Source organism: Phragmites australis, chromosome 5 (assembly GCF_958298935.1).
Source record: "Phragmites australis chromosome 5, lpPhrAust1.1, whole genome shotgun sequence".
Taxonomy (NCBI): Eukaryota; Viridiplantae; Streptophyta; class Magnoliopsida; order Poales; family Poaceae; genus Phragmites; species Phragmites australis.
Genome location: NC_084925.1, coordinates 20,889,529 through 20,907,276, shown reverse-complemented (window position 1 = coordinate 20,907,276; position 17,748 = coordinate 20,889,529). Strand labels below are relative to the sequence as shown.

Genomic DNA, 17,748 nt, shown 5'->3' with positions numbered 1-17,748 from the left:
AGGGTGTCATGTAATCCTCGGATTATATCTTTATTTATAGGAAGAGGGTCCCTGGAAGAATAGAAACTACTCACAGGCATTCCGTAACCGAGAAGGTATATCTCTAAGATTAAGAAGGAAGAGTCCAGAGGACATACGATACCCTCCATATATATACGAAGCAAAGGGGTCCTGTGGAGGACAAGCGAGAACGAGTTGTTACGAGCGATACGAGTTCTACAAGCCCATACAAGGAAATAGAAGCTAAGAAAAAAGTCACTGACTAGGTTTAGATCTACCTAGGCTAGCCACACCAACTTGTAACAGGCTCAGATCAATACAAGACAAATACGATATAGGGTTATTATCCTCAGGAAAGCCTGAACCTATCTAAAAACCCCTGTGTGTTTCTCTTGTGATTCGTCTACTCAAAGCATCCCTTATTCTTTAACAAATTCATTAAATCAACGATTTAGCAATCGTCGACACAGTCATATCCATGAGAGCACTTCGACCACTCCTCTTTTGGGTGGTCGTAAGGCCTTAGATGATGGGTTGACCGAAACTCACTCTTCCCCAGCAAAGGGAAGTTCTCGAGTGGCTCCTCGTATACACTAGGACTAAAGGAACCTGGCCATATCACCGATACCCTCCCTGCACCAATAGACCCTCTTGTTCTCCCTCTCCCACCTCTAGCAACCATTATTTCATTGATCATATGGTTCCATCTATGTGAACCCTTTTATAGATGCACTACTGCGAATTAATCATACTAACATTACCGTTAAGCCTTACATACTATGCTTCTCGTAATGTTTAACTCTAATCCAATGATTAAGATAGCCTATTCAAACGTAGACTTTTCAAAACCTAATGGATTTTCAGAAGTAGCCTTTTCAGACGTTGCATTTTTAGATGTAGCCTTTGTAGGTATATGATTTTCAGAAGAAGGCTTTTTAGACGCAGGTTTTTTAGATGTAGTATTTTTAGACGTAGCCTTTTCAGACGTAGCCTTTTCAGATGTAGCTTTTTCAGACATAGCCTTTTCAGAATTAGGCTTTTCAAACGTAGGCTTTTAGATGTAGCATTTTCAGAAGTAGACTATTTAGATGTGGCCTTTTGAGAAGTAGCCTTTTCAGACTTAGGTTTTTAAGCGAAAACTCCATGGACTCAGTTCATAAACTAGCACTGATTTTCTATATAAATAGCAGGCCAGGAAGTAATTTTCCCAATAAACCAAAGTCTTCTCCTCTCACCAAAATGGCCTCTGATCCTCACCCGAAGAAGTCTATGCCAAATCTTTTGCCTACTAGGGTCGAAGTTCCAATGTGCTGGTGTGGAGACCTATGTAGGGTTAGCAAGTCTAACGACTTCTTGGGACACCTATAGCAGGAAGTTCTTCATGTGCTCCAACTATGAGTACGACCCACCGGAGGGTATCATCCGTGGTGGCTACCGCAGCTAGGTACTCACATATTGCAGAACAAAAAATATAATTATCTGTCATTTACCACTTACGAATTTTTCCTTCTTTGATAGTCTTCGCTACCACTATGCGACTTCATAAAATATATCAATAATGAGTAGAATGAAACAGATGTGTTCCTCATGCACAACCAATACCAGGCGGTATGGAGACGATTCTATGAAATAGAAGCTAACGAGAGGAGAGAGATGACCTAGAAACACCTACAAGAGGAAGAGCAGAAGAGGAAAGAGGAGCAGATCCACCTCAAAGCGGAGGCGCGTAAGGCAGATAGGGAGCAGAAGCGCAAGAGGGCATGTCAGGCTTGTGAAGCTAGACCTAAGACTGCGAGGAAGGGAAAATACTCATGTTACACTCAATAGTGTCAGTAGTAATCACTTATTTCAATTCTCTAAGACATGTTAGGTTTAGAATCGGTACATATCTAAGTTATTTTTAAAATTGTATGGTATATGTCAATATCATCATTACTTTTTGTATGTGGTTTTTTAATTCCCTAAGGCATGCTAGGTGTATGACTTGTGCTGCTTCGCGTGCTTTGATATTTTAATATTACAAGCGATGTTGTTTAATGCCGATATATACCTAACTCAGCCATATGGATATACACTAAATTTTGCTCTAGTTATGCCTCGTTAAATACATGATTATTCCCAAATTAAAAATAATATTATAAAAACAAAATTTTACTAAAATACCATATGTCGGCACTTGGAATGCCAGCAGGCCGGTCAGCTCTCGCCTAGCCCGACAGCCATATTGATGTCCACTAGGGGCTTATTGGCACTCTGTGTACCGACAACCCTTTTCGACCATATATATGTACCGACAGTATTTCGGAACCTACTAACATTGAAAAATTAGAAAAATAATAGTCAAATTTATAAAATTGCAAAATAGATACCTGTTGGCATCTGGAGTCACAAAATTTTTTGTGAATTTGCTATTATTTTTGTAATAAAATAATATTATTAAAAAAAAAATCTGAGAGCTCACGGCTCACGAGTCACGAAAATGGATCGGCAAAACTTGTGCTGCTAACCTGCTCCTTCGCCGCCGGCGGGAGCGGCAACCCAGAAATGCCGCCCTTGACCACCGTCCTCTCCTCCTCTTCCATCCGCTCTCCACCTCGCGGCGGAGCCCCAGCAAGAACCGCCTGTTCTGTGGCCGTCCCTCGCGGCCGCCGTGACAGCAGCAAGAAGCCCATCCCCGAACCCACCGCGCTGCCGTTCTTGCTCCCGGAGAACCACCCCCGGCCGTGGCTGGCCCGGTGCCTCCACGCGCTTGCCGGCGCCGCCGCTGTGCTCGTAGTCGCGGTCGCGCAGGCTCCCCCTCCCGTCGCCCACGCCTCCTCCATGGGCGGGCGTTCGCCGCCGGACGCCGCCGCATACCTCTGCGAAGATGTCCAGCGCTACTACGCCGGCCTGGATGGCCTGGCCGGCGACGAGCTGAGGACGAAGCTCGCCGCCGTCGTCTCGCCTCATGCCGCCCTGCGTTACAAAGATGTAGTTTTCCTTGTAGCCTAGCTATCAATCAGCTTTCGTGCTCCTTAGTTTGGCGGAAATTTTGGTTCGATTAAGAAAGAAGAATGACAAAAGAATAAGTTTCCCCCCTTCTTTTGTAGGTGTGGGACGCGCTCAAGATTCTTGATGCAGCAGATGCAGAACATCCAGAGGCATCCTCTGAAGTGTAGGCACTGATGTTTATGCAACATTGGCCTTGCTTTCCATATTTTGTGTTTACTTTTAGGCTCTGATTTTTCTGGTAGGATTGAGATATACTCGCAGAGAGCTGTGCCGAAGCACTTAGCAGGCAAACCAGATGGATGGAACAGTGGGTTGCACTTGTGAAATTTCGCATGTCGAGACAGGATGAATTTCTTTTCTTTGTTTTTTCACAGCAATATTCTGCATTTTACTGTGCAGGAGAACACTTGTGGCCTCGATCATATGGCCTAACTTATGGTCCATCATTGACCGATATTCACAATATCCGTCCTGCGGATGTCAATGGTCAGTTCGTTTTTGATACATGATACAAGTACTTCTTTGTGGTCATATATTTCTGTCAGTTATGAATGGAATACATGTTTTCCTCATCTCAAACATTAGTCAGTTGGCATAGTTGATGATAGCAATTCAACACTAAGTTTTTGCTTGTTTGAACTGAGCCATTTGTGCGCTTATCTGGTTTTTGGCCAAAACTATTGCAAACAAAGGAATCATAATATACAATGGTCAGCAGCATAGATTTTCGCTATCTTGTTTAAAGTGCAGATCCTGTTTTCAGTAAACTCTTCAAGGGGAAACAAATATTTTGGAGCATGCACTGCCACATCAGTAAGATGTGTGCGGCCAGCGAATCATGAAGCAGCACCCGACACTGAGACAGACAGTGAAAAGTGGACACCTCCTTTTCAGGTCTAGGTTTGAAGCTAATGATATGTCTAATTGTTGATGTTATTCAAAAAGTTCATTCCATATGCATTATTCTTTTTGTGTGCAAATGATCTCTATTGTTGAGTAGCATCCTGATATCTGAATTTGCAATAGCATAGTCTGTTGCAGGAACTGAGTTTTGTATCTGTGTTTAATCCCAAGGAGGGACATATTTTCAGTTAGAAAACATTTTAGCCTCCAATCGTATTAAAGCAGTATTTGGAATATTTAGTGCAACTTGTGTAAGTTGAATAGTATGTCAATGTCAGTAGTAGTGTCTTCCAGATGTTACGAGAAATTATTCTTTTTTGTTTTCATTTGTTTGCGCAACATTGTTTTCCTTTTTGCTGTCTTCAGGTGCGTGGAGATGTATCTAGGTCCCTGATGTACATGGCAGTAAGCTATGGATCTGGCCAGATGGATGGAACTCCACATTTGGAACTTTCTGATTCACCAAGTATCCGTAAGTACTTTCTCAAAAGGAGAGGTATTCATGATATTTAGTTTTTATCTTTAACTAATCTGCATAAATTCTAGTACTTGGCAGGCACCTCTTGGCAAATATAATGCTTACTCATATCAAACTAACACTGTTGCACCAAGGACATTATTACTAGTCAAGTTGCTTGCATGATCACACCTTATTATACTTAATCACAATGCATTATTTGTTCTTTTAGTTATATGAAATTTCTGTCTCTTGTTTAAGACAAAAGAAAGATGGGTCTCCTATCAGCTCTCCTACGGTGGAATGAACTTGACCCACCATCAAGATCAGAGCAGCTTAGAAATGACAGAGTTTGCAGCTTCTACCAGCATAATCGAAATCCTTTTGTCGATCATCCAGAATATGCAAATCTTATATGGAGGAACCCTCCTACCAAAAGTTCAACTTTCATCAGGAAATCACAGATGGCTTGGGTCAATGAGTTCCATTATGAAAATAAAGGCAAAGATGAGAATGAGGTATAGCATCCACCAATTCACCATATTTTTCTCTCATATATATTTTTTTAATTTGCTTATATCACCTAGTGATTGACTTGCATACACTATTTACATTTTTCACACTTGCAAGTGCCTACCATTTATATGATGCAATATGTTGTAATTCAAATAACTCGAAGTGTCTAAAAAACAACTTCAGGCAAATCTGATGGTGGATTCAACCGTTGAGACATGTAAACTAACATGACAAATAATGGCATGCTCATGGCATATTGGTCATCTGTTAGGTGAGATTTTAATTTTAGTTGAGGAATTGATTTATCGGGGGACATATCTAGACCAAACTCATGTCTAGCTCCAATCTTGTACACACCATTAGATGAGCATGTGAGATGTGTGCATCAGATTAGGGAAATCTTTGGAAGGTGGGACTACCTACCTTTGTTACTTACTCCCTACATGTCACATTTTGTTTGTTTAACACCATTGCAAGACATTTCTCTGCATAACACTCCTCTACAGCCATTCTCGTTATCTCACCAATTTTTAAGCAATTTCTGATAATTTATCTCCCATCATCTTGAGTAATCTGCATTGGAGGTCATCAAACTTGTTGCTCGTGTGCAACTAGGTTTCCAGTCTTGAAACTGTGAGTTATAGGTTACTCAACTTTGTTAAGTGGCTCACTGCAGCTTACTGGCTCACCAGCATGCCTAATCCTGTTGTTGTGCACACCTAATGCTACCACGGTGGCACTATGCTTCCACCTAACACTTCAAATAAAAATTTGTTGAACCCCCGACATCTTTGTTTTATTCTAGTGCCATCACATTTGTTCATTACGGGCCTTTTCAGATCCTGCATTACAAATTCATTGTGAGGGAGGCATGAGATCTATCCTGCATGATCTCAATCATGATCGATTGCCACCACCCTCATGGTTGGGTGGTCACAATTCACCACTGACTCGTAATGCAGGAGCTAAAATGACTTGTAATAAACAAAGGATGGACAGATGTGATGATGTAACTGATCTGCAAAAGGAAGAAATTCTGGGTGGTTCAATGCATTATATTGAGCATAGTGCCACTACAGCTGTGTTTAGCCATTGACGTCTGGGAGCTTTGGTTCGCTGGCAAGCCAATGAACAGTGGGACATTTAACAAAGTTCAGTGACCTATTAGTCCATTTCCTAAGATTGGTGGCCTACTTCCATGTGAGGAACGACTTTTCTGACCTCCAATTCAATTTACTTTGGATGCGTTCTGTAATTATGAGCCGCTATATTTTCTTGTAAAATGCAAAGGGATCCTCCAAAGTTTCAGAAATCCTAGTAAATTAAAGGGATTTCTCAAAATTTCACTAGCTCCAAACTTCGTCATTCACTTCTTCACAATCTAAAACTTACAGGCATTTCCTTTTTCTGCAGTTTGTGGAGTTGGTGATACATACGTCTTTAGATGCAAAGGATCTCATGCTCGTACTGTATAATGGAGCAAATGGGCGAATGTATCGCTCTCTTAATTTTGCAGACAGGGAAGCCTTCACTGTCACAGAAAGACGTTCTGATTATCTGTTATACACAGTGTCTACCCCTCTCCAAAATGGACCAGCCGATGGCATTGCTCTTGTGTTCTGTAGAGACATAAGCGAAGCCGAAGTCTTGGAATTTTTGTCCTATGAGGGGAGCCTGAGAGCACAGGATGGACCTGCCAAGGGTATAGTCTCCACAGATATCATGCTCAGGGAGACAGATGAGTCATCTGATCATGATTCGCTGGGACTTACTGGATGCAGCATTGATGAGTTTGCATGGAGAAAGATGGCAGGGAATGGAACACCTGGGAAGCTGAATGCTGGACAGATGTTTTAGTGCAATTTATCCGTGTCTGAATGTCCATCTGAAACCCTGAAATTAAAAGAGGTATCTGACAACTCGTACAACTAAAGGTTGTGAAAGTTAGCGAGCCTCAAGTGAAGGTCATACTTCTGTAGAAGTTGACAGTGGTATTCCTTCATTTGAGGCTCCTGAAAATAAGGAAGACTACACATACAACGAGATGAACTTTGGTATGCTTCATGCATGAGACTATTGCCCCATGGAGGCGCTATGGAAACATGTAGACAGAAGTTTGAGCTCCAATTGATATGTGAATACACCAAAAGGTAAATATTTTATTTAACATATTGGTTGATACGCTGTAAGTGGATACAAACAGACAGGAATTAATAGCAGAGGAGTTGCTATTAATTTACATCAAATTGTATTCTGAACTGACGAAGGACATGGAAATGAAAGAATTGGTTGATCACTCTGTAGATGACCTTCATTGTATTCTGAACTTTCTTTGTTAATTTCGTGTATCAACCAGCACGGTTGGTAAACTGTGCGATTTCTGTGTGTACTAACCTGATAGTAAATTGACACTTGTACAGTTTGTACGTATTTTGTCTCATTTCAATTTGTGTTGTTTACATATGTCTAAAGTTACTTATATCCAGAAGGCAGAGATAAATTCATGGTGTTTTTGGGTCACCTTTATCAGTCCTGAATGTGGTGCTCATGTAAAACGTTGTGAATGAACACGAAACATGCTTCAGGTAGGGTTATTTCACTCCTCTTTTTCATTGATTTGGTTGGTGCAGTGCAGCCATACCGATATCATGCATAGAACAGCGTTTGACTGTTCCCTGAAGCTCGTTTGTCAGATCAATTTCTGCATATTTGACACAACACACGTCTTAAACGTTTAGCATCAGCTCAGAAAATACCCATTATATTTCATTAAAACACGACCTTACAATTCGTTCAATTCAATGTGGAAAAATTACAACATATCATAGACTCGTACCTATGCAATGAGTTTGCTAATCTGCAACATACAGACCAAAAAAAAAAGGATGAAACAGCTGCAACATGTGCCAGGAGATACAAATTACAGACTCTGTCAAGCATGCAACATGCGCAACAGGATACATGTATGTTTCACAAAGTTCAGACCGTTGCATGTAACCATGCCTGCCGTTATTAGTCTTACGAAACAGAAAATTGCTGGGGCTGGATCCGTTCCCCAGCCCCCCCACCCCCCTCCTCTCCAGGCTCTCTCCACACACCATAAATGGAGGGGGCGTCTCTGCTCGCTATTCATGGAATCCAACAAGCGGAAGCACAAGGGCCAAACAATCAGAAAGGCTTTCTAACCAGTACCCTTCCTCGGACTATTTCAACACAGCAACCACCCGAATCCTCCAGGCGCAAGCCATAAAAAGTAGATGCAAACTTTCTTCTCTCTTCTCCATTGCTGGCCATGAATCGCAGAGATTGATCGACCTCCGGGACTCTTGTGAAAGAGCGGCTCTGAGATCAGCCCAGGTATGGCTTCTAGACCTCTTTCTTGGCAGAATGACAGCGTAATTTGGATCCCCATGGTTGCCAAATGCTCTTTCTTGGTTTTTGCATCTGAAAGCACAGATGATAGGTATGAATAGGGCATTGTTCAATGTGCGATCCATAGAATGCGAATAAGTTAACTAATTTATTTTTTTCTCAAGCAAAAAAGTAAATAATTAATGAGGGCAGCATTCTGAGATGTATCATATTGTCTCATCTGATTATCAGTATAATTTACCTTGAACCATGCCATTTCTTATCTATCCATCCATCCCCTGTTGCGGTGGATACTCCATAATTATTTGACTGTTCTCATAGACCAAACTGCACATAAGAAAGATATAAGGTTGATAACCAGTTGAATACCTGGTCATCTAACCCAATTATTAACTAATTTATTTTTTCTCAAGAAAAAAGTAAATAATTAATGAGGGTAGCATTCTGAGATGTATCATATTGTCTCATCTGATTATCAGTATAATTTACCTTGAACAATGCCATTTCTTATATATCCATCCATCCCCTATTGCGGTGGATACTCCACAATCATTTGACTGTTCTCATAGACCAAACTGCACATAAAAATAATTAAGGTTGATAACTACTTGAATTCCTGGTCATCTAGCCCAATTATTGTACTGTACAACACGAATCTAGTACTTTCTTCAGATGATGGCGTTAAAATAGCTGTGGTTCATAACTAAGAGACAGGCAGAGATAGTATTATAGTTTCATTAATTTGTGCATTTCTTTATTGTTGGCAGAAGAGCTTATATGCAATGGCAACATCAAGGAGGGAGCCTCAACCAAATGCTAGGGTCAACTGGAGCGTCAGGAATACGTCCCCAATGCTCAAACCCGGTAAACCTGACCAAGGGCGGCGTGCAAGGTCTGTCCCAACCTCTCCTGATCGCAGGTTATCCCCATCCCCTGCCTCGAGTTCATCCAATGCATGCCGGCCCTCATCATCGTTCAATGCTCGCACCACCTCATCCCGGTCCACATCTGGCTCAGCCTCTTCTTCTGCTGACGGGAAGACACTGCACTCTGCTTCCTCCATAACCGGTGCAAAGCAAGCTAACACAATGAGAAGAAAAGCAGATAAGCCTGGCGCTACATCTGTATGGCCTCCAGCCCTTGCAACACCCAATACCTCATTGAAGGATATAACCAGGGCAGCAAAATCACCATCAACTGTGCAGAAGAGTAAGCTATCTACAAAGCCTGGTACTGAGAAGATGGCAACGTCTTGTCTAAAGCTGAGAACTCAGAAAGCAATGCTGGGAGCTCTTGGAGCTGGAAAAACTCAAGCTGTGTCTTCGGCCCGTGCTCCTGGCGCCTTATCAAAGAGAAGAATGGGAGCTGAAAATTCTGTCTCTATCCAGAGGACAAGAAGTGTACCGGCAAGACAAATAGCGGCACCAAAAATTGAGGAGCAAGAAGTCGAGCTGTTGATGGAATTTGATGAGATGGAGAGCATAAGCACCCCTTCCATAGATGAGCACTTGCAAGAACGGCTCCCTGACCCTGTCGAGCTGAAACCTATTGATGTCATTACTTATGCTACATCTGAAGATGCTTTAAGCGAGCCATCCTCTAATCAAGAGGAATACAAGAACAAGGTCACAGAGCACATTTCAGAAGAGAAACATGAAGAGAAAGACAACGAAGACCTGAAAGGAGGTAACAATGTTGAAGTTGGAATTAATAGCGAAGTAAATGTCACGAAGGAAGCCGCCAGCAAAAATGAGTTAAAGGAAGATGTTGATGAAACCAAGTTAAACAAGGCTGTCAGTGAAACTGAGTTAAATGAACCTGTTGATGAAACCGAACTAAATGAAGCTGTCAGTGAAACTGAATTAAAAAAAGCTGTTGACGAAACCAAGTTAAAGGAAGCTGTCAATGAAACTGAGTTGAAGGATGCTGTCTCTGAACCCGAATTAATAGTAAAAGAAGAGGCTAAGTTTGAGGAGGAGATGATGCTGCCAACGAAGACCCTGGAGTTGGTACAGAGGTGGAGGAAGGATGATGAGAGGAGCAATGAAGTGACAGAGGAGGGCAGGAGCAAGCCTATGCAGGAGAGAAAGAACAAGGTAATGGCCTTGGTGGGAAAATTTGAGACTGTCATGTCTAACGGAGAGTGAGAATGGAGATGAAGCACTGACAGAGCACAAGCAACAAACCTTTTCATATTTTGCAAAGTACAAACTGCTCTGATTCATGAAAATATGTACTCAATCATGAAGAGTGGATAGTTTGTATGTTTCATGCGACTGTTTATTGATGAGGATTGAGTGAAATTGCTGCCTTCATGCTGATAACACTTCTGTGCGATAGGATCCGTAACTAATCAAAGCCCCAGTGTATATGTGATGAAAAAGGAAAGCCAATTTCGGGACAGTTTCACGTGAGATGAACCCAAATTCTCTAACCAAAGGCACCCTAGACTGCTAGCCCAAGATGCTTTTCACATCTTACATTTTATCCGCAAGCATCATTATAGACTGAAAGGTTGCATCCTCGCAAAAAATAAAAATAAAAGCTTTCCCAAGCCAAATCTCTTGCATCTCAATCCCACAAAATTTTTAGTATCATTTTTTGTTCTTGACCTCAAAACATGGACACATGCTCCATTTATATCTATTGGGTTTATGTTCTATATGCTCGAGCCATATTTTCAATCTATTTTGCTATTTAATATTTTAGAAAAAATCTCCTGGTGTTACATATTATGATGTCGACTTCAATAATATAGGCTCGATTCGACACAATGATTAACTAACACCAAATTTGAACTCAAGTTTCAGTATCAACGAATATGAACTCAAATAACCTAAGTTGGATCTTCCTTCTCATTTAGCCCGTTTGCTCCACACACAACACCATAATCAGGCTGATGCACCACCCGTAATTAGAATGGAGTGTTGAAAGCTATATACAATTGTATCATTACATGCACGCAATCTAACAGCAGCATAAAGCATAGCAAATAAAAAATGACTTACTGTTGGAAACGGTTCATTGATGACAGTTCAGCTTCTATCTATACCCCGTTTGTAGAATAGTTCTATTCATATGTTTAGTGAAGCAATCTAACAGTGTCAGAAAGATTAAACATGAAGCATTAGAAAATAAATATCGTTGAGGGCCGGAATGATTCAACTACAACACTTTAGCTTCTATCCATATATTTATTCTTTTTCAATACTTTCTGAACATGCTTCCTCTGATTTCATAAAAAATATGTATATGTTCAATAACAGTCCGAGGGGTCATGCAAAGTCACATCACTGGTTGTTAATTGGATGCATTAGATTTAAAGACACTTAAAGTGGTGGAATACCTAATATATGATTTTTCCATCTGAGGGGATATTTGCAAAAGGCTCATCCATCTGGTTCTCCACTCAAGTCAAAACTGGTCCATCTAAATGTCATCCGTTTGGCCCACAATAAAAGTTTGCATGATCCCCTAGATGCAGGCTTGTATTAGGTACATCCCCAATATGTTCACCCAAATACAGCAAGTAAATGGCGTGCTAGTAAAAATCATCCTACTTCCACATTTACTGATCTATTTGAACAGATGGATTATGAATATTCAAGGACAGAAAATATGGTGCTTCAAGAAAAAACTACAGGGCTACAGGTCATCTCCAAAAGATACATAGGCACACATGAATTGGGTATTTTCCTACATAGAACACAGAGCAAAATGTAACTAACTTTCAAATTCTGCTTAATCATAGTCGGCGGCAACACAAAGTAAAGGTAAAACAGCCGAACAAAGGACCCCATATTATTGATGACGAAGGAATATAATACTTAAACTATGGATTAAGTGTTTGCTACTTACATAACACACATAAAGGAGACTGGGATATAGGTGTTTTAACAGTGTATGGGCTAAAACAATAACTGAATGTTAGACAAACTTATTCCCAGCATATGTCTATCATGCTACATTTTGTAATTTTCAAGAGTTCCAAAGAAAGGGGGAATCCACTCAGAGATTGCGAGACAAAAACATAACAAGGTAAAAGGTAATTCTAAATCAAAACTGATTGGACCACATCCATCAATTTCTGTTAAATCTACACGCTAGGAAGTAGAAATGTAAACATTTATACCATACACTAGTGCAATAGACTTACAGATTACTTCTCTTTATGTTGGAAAATCATTCTAAATCTGTTTTAGACCTGCAGCACCAAAGTTGTGTGCGCCGTCCTGCTTCTTCAATGGTGCATAGGAGCACAAAGTGATGCCTTTGTATAGTGTACAGTCTCCAGAAGATATGAGATCTTCACTTATATTGATGGAGCAGCCTTAAATATGAGCTGTGGAGTTCACCGGAAGTAGGATGCTGTACAATTTTCACCAGCATCTTCTGTCCATCAATAGATTATGAAACAAATACACCAGCCATCATACGAGGCACACCAAGCTGAGAAGATTCGTTGTGGGGGAGATGAAACAGTCAGCAACACCTCAGCTGCGGCAAGTATATTAAGGCAAGCTAGGACTCTGCTGTGATGTACGGAGATGAAACAGGAAGCAGCACCTCAGCTGCAGAAGTACATGGAAGCAAGCCAGAACTTTTCCATGACAAGAAAATTTGTGGAGAACCAAGCTCCGCAGGGCTCGTACTTCAGCACTGCAGCGCTCAGTACTCCAACTTCAGCTTGATGCATTTTCTCTGAGTGTTGCTACATCTCATACCGAGAAGAAGTGTTGGTTCAGATTCCCTGTTGCCAAACGCACAACAAAAAATGTGCAAAACTCATCCCCAGACCATGAGGCTGATGGTGCATGTGACCGAGATAGAATTTAAAACTTGCTATCCTCTTGCCTAATAGGCAAAGATTGACCTCTGTAGAAAGGCGAATTCATTTCCTAACTGATTAGTCATATGGATTCATCTTTTCGAGTAGCAGTGACGCGTTAACTCCAAGCAGCTGAGGATTTAGCTGTGATACTACCTTTAAGTCTTGCAACGAAATCGAGCTGATTTGTGGACATGTACTACCGCTTTGACCATGCACCTGACTTTGCAGCTGTAAACCTCTTACTAGCTTTCGACTCAGTTGTTGCTGCAGTGCCTTAGGATTTATTCGATCATACTGAGATCCTGCTATAACTAGCTCAATACAAGATCCAATAAGCTTTTTCAAGAAAAAATCAATTCCATTATTCAATGAATTAGCACACTCTAATGACACACCATCCAACCCTTCTGTTTCTGCCATTTTTCCCATTCGCTTTCTCAGTGATGAAGTGTCACACAGCTGACCAAGGTCATAACAACCAATAGAGTTATCACTGCCAGCGCTAGAGGAAAGTGTCAAAGGTTTCCAACTGCCACTGAAACGACCAGAACAGAAAGCAACCCCTAGTGGGGCAATTACTGGATCTCGAGCCTGATGTGCAATCACTTCCAAATTTTCTCTGTCAACAATCCCAACAGGATAGTTGCTATTTGGTGAGTCAAATAAATCTGAATACACATTTTCCACACGTGGTCGTTTGACCAGTGGCTCCACAAGCTCACTTTGTTGAGGCCATGGAAATCTCTTCAGTTTGGTCAAATGTGTAACACCATTCTCCTGGACAACATCCTCGCCATTATCCGATGATGGATGCCATTTAGATGCATCTGCATTTCTACTTGGTGGATGGTGGTCCTTCACATGTTGATGTGGAATATCACCATTGTCACAGACTGGAACTGGAGGAATTAACACATGATTTGAATTCTTGGCAACTCCAATTGATTTAGGTGCATTGACTGTTGGTGGCCCACTTGCTCGACAAGCATTGTGGAAGATAGAGAGAATGAGTTGGTTATGAAGCTGAACGTTCTCATGACCAAGTATTGTGAGGAAGAACTTGTCAAACACGGTCTTGCTCAGCCTCAAAGATAAAAACCTCTGCAGGTGCTCAAAGTACTTCTTTGCTCGCTCTGCACCAATCCTCTTAATGAGTTTTAGTTTGATCTCCCCAAGATTAACACGAGTGCTCTGCCCAACCGCTGGTGATGGTAGGGGGAGCAAGTTTTGTGGTGGTGGTGTCGATGATGGCATCTCTCAAAAAAGGTACTCCATACAATCAGAAGTTCAGAAGACAGATTTAAGTTCAAGGTTCCGGTTCAAATTTTCTGCCTTCTCCAATCCAATTTGCCACAGTACATAAATCAACGAACAGGACAACTAGCTGCAATGAAAAAACAAACTTTACGCTTTAAAAATGCAGCAAATAAATCAAAACAGGGACAAAAAGATGATGTTTGGGCCTAGTTGGATTAATTAAGAACCACTAGAACAGTAATAAATTAAAACTGCATTAAGCCCAATCAAATGAAAAGATAGGCTTCACTATGAAATGAAAAGTTAGGAGCTCACTTCCAAGCAAAAGCCTAACAAACTGCAAAACTAAGGGCCTGTTTGGTTTGAGCCTAAACTTGTCACGCCTAAGCTTAGTCACGCCACAGGTTTTCAGACAGCCATTTGGTCCGCACTTTGTTAGCCCCCTGGCCAACTCGTCATACACCCAGTTTTTTAACCAACTTTGCCTCACTTAGGGCTAAGAATTTGTTGATCACACTTTTGTGGCAAGCCACACATTGCCTAATCTTATTTGTGGTGAGGTTATGGAGCAACCAAACATGTCCTAAACCTATAGAGAGCAAAGCAAGAAGTCAAGTAGCATAGTATTTGGATTCACTGCAAGCGGTATCAGGAATGTCAACTGAAATACGATTCCACGTAATCGTGCTACTGGCAGGCCTAGGAAAACCCTTACGGGTGTTAAAATTTGAACAAATCTCCATATTAAAGAATCAAACTGATCCATACATCTAGGCTCCTAAGTCCTCTTTGGAAATTGGATTTAGTTCCAAAAGGTTCCAAGTCACCATGTCATTTGGGGTGAGGATAATTTGTTGAAACAGAGGAAGTGCACTAGAAAGCATGGATCAGAACTACAAGTACACAGACATCTGCTCATAGACGGATTGCTTCAAGCTGATGAAGCATTTAAAGGGAAACAATAAGGATAGAAATAGTGCTACTGAAACTGGATCAACTGTTGATTAAAAAAAAACTAAAATTCTAGAACCTACAGCTGCAATCCTATCTGTGTTACACGGACACGGACACGGGTGTCGGAATCCGACTCGGGTGCGGGTATCCGATTCGGCAAACTATAAAGAGGATTCGTCGAGGATTCGTCAAGGATTCGTCATATATATATTATTAGTTTTATTTTTTATGTTTTAAACCTAAGTATATACATAAAATATATGTATAACATAGATATCTACCTCTTCTTTAATACATTAGAAGGGGAAATAAATCCATAGTTCTAATTTAGAATCAAATTCACTAGAGTTGTCAAAGAAATAGAAAAGAATAAAAATGGAATGGGCTCAATTCATCATTTGTTGGCCATTTAGCCCATCCAGCAACTGACCCATCTAAGTCACACGCCCTAACCTCCAGCCGCACGCTCCTCACTCCTCAGCCTCCCAAGTCCTCAACGCCGCCGCTTGCTGCCGCCGCCTCTCCACCGACTGCTGCTGCCGCCACTCCCCCGCCACCGCTTGCTGCCGCCACCTCTCCCCCGCCGCCGCCGCCGCCTCTCCCCCGCCGCCGCCGCCGCCTCTCCCCGGCCGCCGTCGTCGCCTCTCCCCCGCTGCCGCCGCCGCCTCTCCTCCACCTGCTGCTGCCGCCGCCTCTCCCCCGCCGCCGCCGCCTCTCCCCGGCCACCGTCGTCGCCTCTCCCCCGCTGCCGCCGTCGTCGCCTCTCCCCCGCTGCCGCCGCCGCCTCTCCCCCGCCTGCTGCCGCCGCCTCTCCCCCGCCTGCTGCCGCCGCCTCTCCCTGCCTTGGACACGGCCACACCGCGTCGGATGCGTGTCGCACCGCGTCCGACGCGAGTCGACACGGCGATACGCATAGACGTGGCAAAAAAATTGTGGACACGCGTGTCCCTGTAACACAGAATCCTATACACTTTTTATGCATAACCGAAACTGAGTCTTCTGAGCTCATCTGGCAGAGCAAAGCACTGAACCTCCGGAGACAAAAACATGAATCAACAAAGACCCACGAAGTAAACGTGTAGAGAGCCCAGAAATGTGGGACCATGCAGTCAGAGGCAAGATCAGAGCGGCACAGGAGCAGGAAAAATTCGAACCAAAATCACCAAATTTAAACGCCCCAAGCTCCCCCGATTCTGATGCAAGAGACGGAGGAAAGCTTAGGTTTTCGCCCCCTAACGAGCTCCATCCCCAGCACAAAATTCAATGGAATGCGAGGACACGAGGAACCGAAATCCCAAACGCCTAGCGAATTGCGCCATGTCAACAGTAAGCAATTCGAACTGAATCCCCAGCTCGGGCGAACCCGAGCTCCCCTGATCCGACCTGGGCCACCTCGAATTCTGACAGGAAGCTAGGGTTTCGCGTCGAATTCCGAGCTCCCCCCGGCAGCCCATGTCGCCCCGAATGACCGAAGGCGCTCGGAGTTGGAACCAAAGATGGCGCCGTGCCCCCGCCCCCGCCCCCGCCCGGCGAGGCGAGCGGCGACGGGTGCAACGGAGCGCCCGGGAGATGGCGCGGGCCGAGCGCCATTGGTCGGCTCTGGCTCCCGGCCCCCATTGCCGCCCACGGCCGCGCGCGCAGGTCGGGAATTCGGGGGCAGTTCGGTCCGGGGAGGCACCTCGGCTCACCTTATTGTTGCTGCTGGCGCGCGCGCGAGGAGAAGACGGGGAGAAGCGATCGGTGGAAGGGACGAACGCGTGCGGAGTCGCTCTCCCGACTTCCGGCTCCGGCTGCTGCTTCTGCTACTGCTGCGGTTTGGTTGTTGCTGGTGGTGATGGTGGTGGCCTAGTGCTTAGCTAGCCTGTGATTTTGGTCGCGTTTTGCCTGGCTTCTTTGGTTCGTTTGCTGCTGCTGGCATGTGCGTGTGCGTGTGCGGGGACGGGGACGGGTGCTTGCTCTCCGGCCTCGGCCTTCCGGGGCCTCGGCTTCGCATCCCGTGTAGTGTCGGCCTCGGCCTCCTGGGGAGCGTTTGTTCATCGGAGGGAGTTGGACTAATCGGCCGTGCTTCAGTCCAATGATGGTCCTGGTTGGCAATATACCTTCGAATAATCATCAATTTGGATTAGATTCATACTTAAATTTAATTAGATTATGATCTATAAAGAATTAGAATCATAATGAATTATCAGTGTAAAAGACTCATTCTTATATTCTATATAAGAGGAGGTATATGCTATGTTTGCACTGATTCCACCATCTAAAACTCTAACTGTCACCTTCTCCCTGACCTCTCTATAAAACCTTAGCCAGATGTGATATCAGCACACTGATGTACGACGTTCCATCTCCGTACGTGTGGACACCGTGGAGACACCACTGTCTCTGCTGCGGTATTGATTGGCGACGAAAACGCTAGGATGATATCGACTACTTGCTTTTTTGGTCATTATTTCCTCTTTGTGGTCAC

At 43.1% G+C, this 17,748-nt stretch overlaps 3 protein-coding genes across 13 annotated transcripts; 2 read left to right on the top strand and 1 right to left on the bottom strand.

The window, feature by feature from the left end:
- Positions 1 to 2,461: 2,461 nt before the first annotated feature.
- On the top strand, positions 2,462 to 7,326 carry LOC133918901 (uncharacterized). Of its 4 annotated transcripts, none has more exons than XR_009909861.1 (9): positions 2,462 to 2,970; positions 3,090 to 3,154; positions 3,234 to 3,298; positions 3,391 to 3,477; positions 3,755 to 3,885; positions 4,261 to 4,366; positions 4,613 to 4,869; positions 5,830 to 6,067; positions 6,281 to 6,436. XR_009909861.1 is itself a non-coding variant. In XM_062363021.1 (9 exons), exons 1-8 carry the CDS (start codon positions 2,545 to 2,547, stop codon positions 5,096 to 5,098), a joined length of 1,185 nt encoding a protein of 394 aa, XP_062219005.1. In that variant the 5' UTR covers positions 2,462 to 2,544; the 3' UTR covers positions 5,099 to 5,138; positions 6,281 to 6,436. The 4 variants fall into 4 exon arrangements, 3 of the variants coding, with proteins under 3 accessions (XP_062219005.1, XP_062219006.1, XP_062219004.1); XM_062363021.1 differs by lacking the exon at positions 5,830 to 6,067 and adding an exon at positions 5,051 to 5,138; XM_062363022.1 differs by lacking the exons at positions 5,830 to 6,067; positions 6,281 to 6,436 and adding exons at positions 5,051 to 5,138; positions 5,707 to 5,724.
- Positions 7,327 to 8,089: 763 nt separating this feature from the next.
- On the top strand, positions 8,090 to 10,544 carry LOC133918902 (uncharacterized). The gene is made up of 2 exons (XM_062363023.1): positions 8,090 to 8,224; positions 9,007 to 10,544. Exon 2 carries the CDS (start codon positions 9,022 to 9,024, stop codon positions 10,384 to 10,386), a length of 1,365 nt encoding a protein of 454 aa, XP_062219007.1. The 5' UTR covers positions 8,090 to 8,224; positions 9,007 to 9,021; the 3' UTR covers positions 10,387 to 10,544.
- Positions 8,173 to 17,328, bottom strand: LOC133918903 (uncharacterized). 8 transcript variants are annotated; one of them, XM_062363028.1, is made up of 6 exons: positions 16,970 to 17,328; positions 12,396 to 14,454; positions 11,586 to 11,713; positions 8,729 to 8,814; positions 8,481 to 8,616; positions 8,173 to 8,311 (listed from the first exon to the last, which is right to left on the bottom strand). In XM_062363028.1, the coding sequence occupies exon 2, from the start codon at positions 14,322 to 14,324 to the stop codon at positions 13,146 to 13,148; it is 1,179 nt and encodes a 392-aa protein (XP_062219012.1). In that variant the 5' UTR covers positions 14,325 to 14,454; positions 16,970 to 17,328; the 3' UTR covers positions 8,173 to 8,311; positions 8,481 to 8,616; positions 8,729 to 8,814; positions 11,586 to 11,713; positions 12,396 to 13,145. The 8 variants fall into 8 exon arrangements, with proteins under 8 accessions (XP_062219012.1, XP_062219014.1, XP_062219010.1 ...); XM_062363030.1 differs by having other exon boundaries at positions 8,481 to 8,566; XM_062363026.1 differs by having other exon boundaries at positions 8,481 to 8,814; positions 11,248 to 11,713.
- Positions 17,329 to 17,748: the final 420 nt, after the last annotated feature.